The sequence below is a fragment of the Salmo salar genome, chromosome ssa26 (assembly GCF_905237065.1).
Source record: "Salmo salar chromosome ssa26, Ssal_v3.1, whole genome shotgun sequence".
NCBI lineage: Eukaryota > Metazoa > Chordata > Actinopteri > Salmoniformes > Salmonidae > Salmo > Salmo salar.
The window spans coordinates 46,442,480-46,451,194 of NC_059467.1; the positions used below are offsets into that span (position 1 = coordinate 46,442,480).

General features: G+C 43.3%; 1 protein-coding gene across 1 annotated transcript in view; it reads left to right on the forward strand.

Annotated features, from left to right (window-relative positions):
- Nucleotides 1-8,715, forward strand: part of LOC106591626 (high affinity cAMP-specific and IBMX-insensitive 3',5'-cyclic phosphodiesterase 8A) — a 238,099-nt gene extending 229,384 nt beyond the window's left edge. The window contains 3 exon segments of the mRNA XM_045708820.1: nucleotides 270-434; nucleotides 719-848; nucleotides 4,798-8,715. Of these exon segments, the coding sequence (XP_045564776.1) occupies nucleotides 270-434; nucleotides 719-848; nucleotides 4,798-4,904 (402 nt within the window). The 3' untranslated portion in view covers nucleotides 4,905-8,715.

The window sequence follows — 8,715 nt, forward strand, 5'->3', positions numbered from 1 at the left end:
CTGTTAGCAATCAAACTAAAACCTTGTCTAACACTGTTAGCAATCAAACTAAAACTCTGTCTAACACAGTTAGCAATCAAACTAAAACTCTCTAACACAGTTAGCAATCAAACTAAAACTCTGTCTAACACAGTTAGCAATCAAACTAATACTCCTGTGTGTGCTCTAGTGCTGACGGTGTGTGTGTGTGTGTGTGTGTGTGTGTGTGTGTGTGTGTGTGTGTGTGTGTGTGTGTGTGTGTGTGTGTGTGTGTGTGTACCTCTCCTTAGGGAATCGGCGACGAGGAGTCTGTCAAAGGCATCCTAACGTCCCCAGACAACCGGATCCTTGTCAAGCGCATGCTGATCAAGTGTGCCGACATCTCCAATCCGTGCCGACCGCTGGAGCTGTGTATAGAATGGGCCGGACGCATCTCAGAAGAATACTTTGCACAGGTACAGGACAGTGGTGAGAGGAGAGATGATGAGAGAAACATGATGCTGCGGTTTGGAACGCTAATAGATACAGTAGAACACAGTACCTTTGGGGATTCAGCAGTTAGCTGATGTGGAATGTGAAACACACAGCATACTGGAGCAGCATTCATTGATTGTTTTGATTAGATGTACTGTACCAGTCAGGAAATATTGGTACACACTCAGTAAAGACACTGTGTGTGTGTGTGTGTGTGTGTGTGTGTGTGTGTGTGTGTGTGTGTGTGTGTGTGTGTGTGTTTCAGACTGATGAGGAGAAGAGGCAGAGTCTACCGGTGGTCATGCCTGTGTTTGACAGGAACACCTGCAGCATTCCTAAGTCCCAGATCTCCTTCATAGACTACTTCATCACAGACATGTTCGACGCCTGGGATGGTAAGGACTTACGTTAGCTACCTGATCTAAGGCTTCAGCTCAGTGGGCTAACTGTTTCGATGCTTAGGATAGTAATAACTGTTAACCCTATCTGCTACATATAACAGAAGACTTGATGACTTGTTAGCTCCCTGAATCTAATGTCTAAGCTTCAGCTCAGCAGCTCCCTGAATCTAATGTCTAAGCTTCAGCTCAGCAGCTCCCTGAATCGAATGTCTAAACTTCAGCTCAGCAGCTTCCTGAATCTAATGTCTGAACTTCAGCTCAGCAGCTCCCTGAATCTAATGTCTAAACTTCAGCTCAGCAGCTCCCTGAATCTAATGTCTAAACTTCAGCTCAGCAGCTCCCTGAATCTAATGTCTGAACTTCAGCTCCCTGAATCTAATGTCTAAACTTCAGCTCAGCAGCTCCCTGAATCTAATGTCTAAACTTCAGCTCAGCAGCTTCCTAAATCTAATGTCTAAACTTCAGCTCAGCAGCTCCCTGAATCTAATGTCTGAACTTCAGCTCCCTGAATCTAATGTCTAAACTTCAGCTCAGCAGCTCCCTGAATCTAATGTCTAAACTTCAGCTCAGCAGCTTCCTAAATCTAATGTCTAAACTTCAGCTCAGCAGCTCCCTGAATCTAATGTCTAAACTTCAGCTCAGCAGCTTCCTAAATCTAATGTCTAAACTTCAGCTCAGCAGCTCCCTGAATCTAATGTCTAAACTTCAGCTCAGCAGCTCCCTGAATCTAATGTCTGAACTTCAGCTCAGCCGCCCCTGAAACTAATGTCTGAACTTCAGCTCAGCAGCTCCCTGAATCTAATGTCTGAACTTCAGCTCAGCAGCTCCCTGAATCTAATGTCTGAACTTCAGCTCAGCAGCTCCCTGAATCTAATGTCTGAACTTCAGCTCAGCAGCTCCCTGAATCTAATGTCTAAACTTCAGCTCAGCAGCTCCCTGAATCTAATGTCTGAACTTCAGCTCCCTGAATCTAATGTCTGAACTTCAGCTCAGCAGCTCCCTGAATCTAATGTCTAAACTTCTGCTCAGCAGCTTCCTGAATCTAATGTCTAAACTTCAGCTCAGCAGCTCCCTGAATCTAATGTCTAAACTTCTGCTCAGCAGCTCCCTGAATCTAATGTCTGAACTTCAGCTCAGCAGCTCCCTGAATCTAATGTCTAAACTTCAGCTCGGCAGCTTCCTAAATCTAATGTCTAAACTTCAGCTCAGCAGCTCCCTGAATCTAATGTCTGAACTTCTGCTCCCTGAAACTAATGTCTAAACTTCTGCTCAGCAGCTCCCTGAATCTAATGTCTAAACTTCTGCTCAGCAGCTTCCTGAATCTAATGTCTAAACTTCAGCTCAGCAGCTCCCTGAATCTAATGTCTAAACTTCAGCTCAGCAGCTCCCTGAATCTAATGTCTAAACTTCAGCTCAGCAGCTCCCTGAATCTAATGTCTAAACTTCAGCTCCCTGAATCTAATGTCTAAACTTCAGCTCAGCAGCTCCCTGAATCTAATGTCTAAACTTCAGCTCAGCAGCTCCCTGAATCTAATGTCTAAACTTCAGCTCCCTGAATCTAATGTCTAAACTTCTGCTCAGCAGCTTCCTGAATCTAATGTCTAAACTTCAGCTCAGCAGCTCCCTGAATCTAATGTCTAAACTTCAGCTCAGCAGCTCCCTGAATCTAATGTCTAAACTTCAGCTCAGCAGCTCCCTGAATCTAATGTCTAAACTTCAGCTCAGCAGCTTCCTGAATCTAATGTCTGAACTTCAGCTCCCTGAATCTAATGTCTAAACTTCTGCTCAGCAGCTCCCTGAATCTAATGTCTAAACTTCAGCTCAGCAGCTCCCTGAATCTAATGTCTAAGCTTCTGCTCAGCAGCTTCCTGAATCTAATCAAATCAAATCAAATTTATTTTTATATAGCCCTTCGTACATCAGCTGATATCTCAAAGTGCTGTACTGTAGACTACGTAGACTACGTAGCTGTACTGTAGACTACGTAGCTGTACTGTAGGCTACGTAACTGTACTGTTTAGACAATAGATGGAAAACTGGTGGCTGATGGTTTTGTAGGCCCGTGGACCAATGTCCAAAAACATAATATAATGTCTAAACTTCAGCTCAGCAGCTCCCTGAATCTAATGTCTAAACTTCAGCTCAGCAGCTCCCTGAATCTAATGTCTAAGCTTCAGCTCAGCAGCTCCCTGAATCTAATGTCTAAGCTTCAGCTCAGCAGCTCCCTGAATCTAATGCAGCTCAGAAGTTAACACAGTCAGTGTTTTGGGGGCAAAGACGCTCGCATCACCAGCAACCTTCCCTAAGACCTTAAGGCTGGCTAGACTAATTTACCAATCTAAAAAATGTTATCTGACATATAACAAGAGGAAAACTGCTGATTCACAACCACATTAAGAAATGTCACCATGTGTATTCTACTGTTCTAACTCTCAACAGTAAGTTGAAACCCCGACTTCCCAAAAATAATGGACAACAATTATAATGTTTTTGGACATTGGTCCACGGGCCTACAAAACCATCAGCCACCAGTTTTCCATCTATTGTCTAAACAGTACAGCTACGTAGTCTACAGTACAGTTACGTAGCCTACAGTACAGCTACGTAGTCTACAGTACAGCTACGTAGTCTACAGTACAGCTACGTAGTCTACGTAGTCTACAGTACAGCTACGTAGTCTACGTAGTCTACAGTACAGCTACGTAGTCTACAGTACAGCTACGTAGTCTACGTAGTCTACAGTACAGCTACGTAGTCTACGTAGTCTACAGTACAGCTACGTAGTCTACAGTACAGCTACGTAGTCTACAGTATAGCTACATAGTCTACAGCATAGCTACGTAGTCTACAGTATAGCTACATAGTCTACAGCATAGCTACGTAGTCTACAGTATAGCTACATAGTCTACAGTACAGCTACAGTATAACTAAATAGACTACAGTATAACTACATAGTCTAAAGTATAACTACATAGTTTACAGTACAGCTACGTAGCCTACAGTACAGCTACATAGTCTACATTATAGCTACATAGTCTACAGTACAGCTACGTAGCCTACAGTACAGCTACGTAGTCTACAGTACAGCTACGTAGTCTACGTAGTCTACAGTACAGCTACGTAGTCTACAGTACAGCTACGTAGTCTACAGTACAGCTACGTAGTCTACAGTATAGCTACATAGTCTACAGCATAGCTACGTAGTCTACAGTATAGCTACATAGTCTACAGTACAGCTACAGTATAACTAAATAGACTACAGTATAACTACATAGTCTAAAGTATAACTACATAGTTTACAGTACAGCTACGTAGCCTACAGTACAGCTACATAGTCTACATTATAGCTACATAGTCTACAGTACAGCTACGTAGCCTACAGTACAGCTACATAGTCTAAACTATAACTACATAGTCTACATTATAGCTACATAGTCTACAGTACAGCTACATAGTTTACAGTACAGCTACATAGTCTACAGTATAACTACATAGTCTACAGTACAGCTACATAGTCTACAGTACAGCTACGTAGCCTACAGTACAGCTACATAGTCTAAACTATAACTACATAGTTTACAGTACAGCTACATAGTCTACAGTACAGCTACATAGCCTACAGTACAGCTACATAGTCTACAGTATAACTACATAGTCTCCTGTTTAGTCCGCAATAGGCCCAAACATCTGTTGGCCTATAGGCTATCACAATCTTTCTGGATCATTATTTAATGCTGAATAACTTTACTCGTAAAGCCGTTCTTTGCTAGATACATTCATGTGCCACCCTGTATGTTTTTCCCTTTTACATATTGGTCATTTAGCAGACCGCTGTTCTCCAGAGCCACTTAGTCAGTACATCTGTACGGTACTAACTGTACAGACTGTACATCCTCATTTTAATCCGTCCTAAATCAATCATTTAATGATCTTTTGTCCCCAGCGTTCGCAGACCTTCCCAACCTCATGCAGCACCTGGACAACAACTTCAAGTACTGGAAAGGCCTGGACGAGCGGAAGCTGCACAGCCTGCGTCCTCCCCCAGAGTAGGAGCACCCTGACTGGGGTCGATGCCAGGCCCTGGGCCCCTCCTTGGTTCCTGTCCGTCCAGGGCTACCAAGCCTTCACTCTTCTGCTTCTGTAACACGCCATCAAGCGTCCACATGTCCGTCCAACAGAGACAACACATACTGACAGACGGACGGACGGACGGACGGACATGCTGCAGCAACACCAGGCTCTTGCTTCATACATAAACCTCGCTAGCTGAGGATGGATGATGGACAGACACACGGAGCCTCAGAGTCCTTATAAACTACCAGTGCCTGGTGGGCTTGTCTGTATGCTCCTACTGCTGCCAGTGAGGCTGTGTGAGGGACTGTTCTTCTCCCAGCCAACCTAGTGATGGATGTACCGTGCCCCTAATACTCACACACACACACGGGTTCCCCCTGTCTCTCTCTCTGTCTCTGTCAGTCAGAGACTGATGATGTTACTGTCTCTCTGTCAGTCAGAGACTGATAATGTTACTGTCTCTCTGTCAGTCAGAGACTGATGATGTTACTGTCTCTCTGCAGACTGACTGCTGGTTCACTGTTGGTAGAGCTACGGAGAAACACACACAAACTGAACATTGAGATGTCAGGTGGTTTCAAGTCTCTGGCACCTCCAATGAAAAACTGTTTGGAGGATCAGCTGATGGGACAGGTCACAATACACCGTTTTTTCCTTCCAAATGGCACCCTATTCCCTATATAGTGCACTACTTTTAGGATAAAAGAGTCTATGGGGCTCTGGTCATAAGAAGTGCACTTTATATAGAGAATAGGGTTCCATTTGGGATGGCCCACAATGTCAAATCCACGTCAGACCGTACTACCCAGTGTGTGGTGGGCATTCGACCGGATAAATCCCTATATCGCCCCCCAGTGGCCACCAGGTTGAACTACACTCCACCTCCACCAGCTGCCACCATCACCCTTCACTATGTCTTCTAGCTGTACTGCCACTATCACCCTTCACTATGTCTTCTAGCTGTATTTCCTTTGTTTCTTTGTCCTTCAGAAGCACCTCGTCCAGTAGAGGACCTGTAGCGACGGGATGGGACACGAGGCCGTCCTAAACACACTAAAATTGTGTTCCATATAACACCCTATTCCCTTTATAGTGCACTACTTTTGACCAGAACCCTAGTCAAGAGTAGTGCACTATTGCCGTATAGGCCCTGGTCAAATGTAGTGCACTATAAAGGGAATAGGGTGCCATTTTGGGACGCATCCAGAGACATACGGTTGGGTGGGGTGGGGGTGTGACCACGGGTGTTCAGTGGGTGGAGCTAATTAACTGTCCTCAGGACACTGGTGAAAGACACAAACATTCAGACATCTTGGTCATAGCTAGGTCATTATTACAGACAATTTGGTATTTTTATTTTGTTTTAAATGTTCCATATTTTCTTTATATAAAAAAAAAATGAGTAACATCAATTAATGAATTATCTGATGATGAGGATGATGACGATGATGAAGAAATTAGAACAAAAATAAGAAAATATGAAAGAAAGAAAAGCCAAAGCTGAATAACATAATATTATATAACTCTCTGAGTCTTGTCGAGGATGAGGAGGAGGAGGATTATTATCCAGAAGAAAACATTAACGTTATAAACATTTTTTTATTTTAGTACAGTATCAGTTTGAATGGACATCTTTGTATTGCACTGTAAAACAACAGTTGAATTGTCTATAATGTCTCAGTGATTTAGTCCATGGATGGGAATCGGGACATTAACTTGTGGGATAAGCTGTTGTTGTTGTCTATCTCTGTGAGTTTGTATGTGTGTGTCACATTTCAGTTGAATACATTCAGTTGGACAACTGACTAGGTATCCCCCCCTTTCCATCGGCAATCCCACCCGTCGGTGGATTTAACAAACGCTGTTGACCAACAAAAGGAACTCGCGTCATCCCGCTACAGCAGAAATCTGAGAACAAGAAAAACTATGTTTTGGACTAGAAAGAGGATTTTTCTCACAGAAATGTTTGTATCAGGTTTATCCTACTGAAACATACTGCCTTATTTTATACAATATTTCTACAGTACATCGTAGAGCTACAGTACATCGTCCCAGCTACAGTACATCGTCCCAGCTACAGTACATCGTCCCAGCTACAGTACATCGAAGAGCTACAGTACATCGTCCCAGCTACAGTACATCGCCCCAGCTACAGTACATCGTCCCAGCTACAGTACATCGTCCCAGCTACAGTACATCGTCCCAGCTACAGTACATCGTAGAGCTACAGTACATCGTCCCAGCTACAGTACATTGTCCCAGCTACAGTACATCGTAGAGCTACAGTACATCAGCCCAGCTACAATACATCGTAGAGCTACAGTACATCGTCCCAGCTACAGTACATCATCCCAGCTACAGTACATCATCCCAGCTACAGTACATCGTCCCAGCTACAGTACATCGTAGAGCTACAGTACATCGCCCCAGCTACAGTACATCGTAGAGCTACAGTACATTGTCCCAGCTACAGTACATTGTAGAGCTACAGTACATCGTCCCAGCTACAGTACATCGTCCCAGCTACAGTACATCGTCCCAGCTACAGTACATCGTAGAGCTACAGTACATCGTCCCAGCTACAGTACATTGTCCCAGCTACAGTACATCGTCCCAGCTACAGTACATCATCCCAGCTACAGTACATCGTAGAGCTACAGTACATCATCCCAGCTACAGTACATCATCCCAGCTACAGTACATCGTAGAACTACAGTACATCGTCCCAGCTACAGTACATCGTCCCAGCTACAGTACATCATCCCAGCTACAGTACATCGTAGAGCTACAGTACATCAGCCCAGCTATAGTACATCATAGAGCTACAGTACATCGTCCCAGCTACAGTACATCGTCCCAGCTTACATCGTCCCAGCTACAGTACACCGTAGAACTACAGTACATCCCACTGTGCAACGGATAAGGACATATGGACGTTTTTTAATAACATAGTCAGAAAACAAATGTATGTTCAAGTAAATGTCAATATTTTTATAGACTGAATTTTACACTGGAGTGACAGGAATAACAGAACAACTTATTAACTATCTGGGTACCTGCTGTGAAATGTTTTGTTGGGTTGGTAGAGAGACATTTCACTTCTGAAAACATAGAAACTCTGTCTGTGTCCTAAATTGCACTCTATTCCCTATATGGTGCATCTCTGGTTAAAAGTAGTGCACTATATAGGGAATAGGTTGCCAGCCCTGGTCTAAAGTAGTGCACTATATAGGGAATAGGGTGCCAGCCCTGATCTAAAGTAGTGCACTATATAGGGAATAGGGTGCCATTTGGTACGCACTCTATATGATTCTAATTATTAAGGATGTGGATCACAGAATTGTCTATCACTGTCTTTTCCCCTCTGTCTCCTAGAAACCAGCTTGCTTTGACTTGATGTTGACCAACGTCGTCCTATTATTGGCCATTTGTTCAAGATCCTTGTAACATGCAGACAAGGAGTCTCTACCCAGGGTGCTCTGCCCAAGGGAGCTTTCAGATGAGGATCCTAATATATGTTTAACAATGTTGCTTATTAAGATGATTTCTTATTTAAACAGTATATATATAAAATACCAGAACACATAAGCGAACGTCGGTTGATGATGATGTGTTTTGTTATTATTGACCGATGAGTAACTTAATAACTCTTTCAGGCTGAATTGAACACTGAATCAGGGAATTAGTTTGTTCCTTATGATTCACTACTACTTCTGGTCTGAAGGCACCGGGAAAAAAATGAAACAAATTAGAAATGAATCAATGGAGAATAAAATAATGACAATGA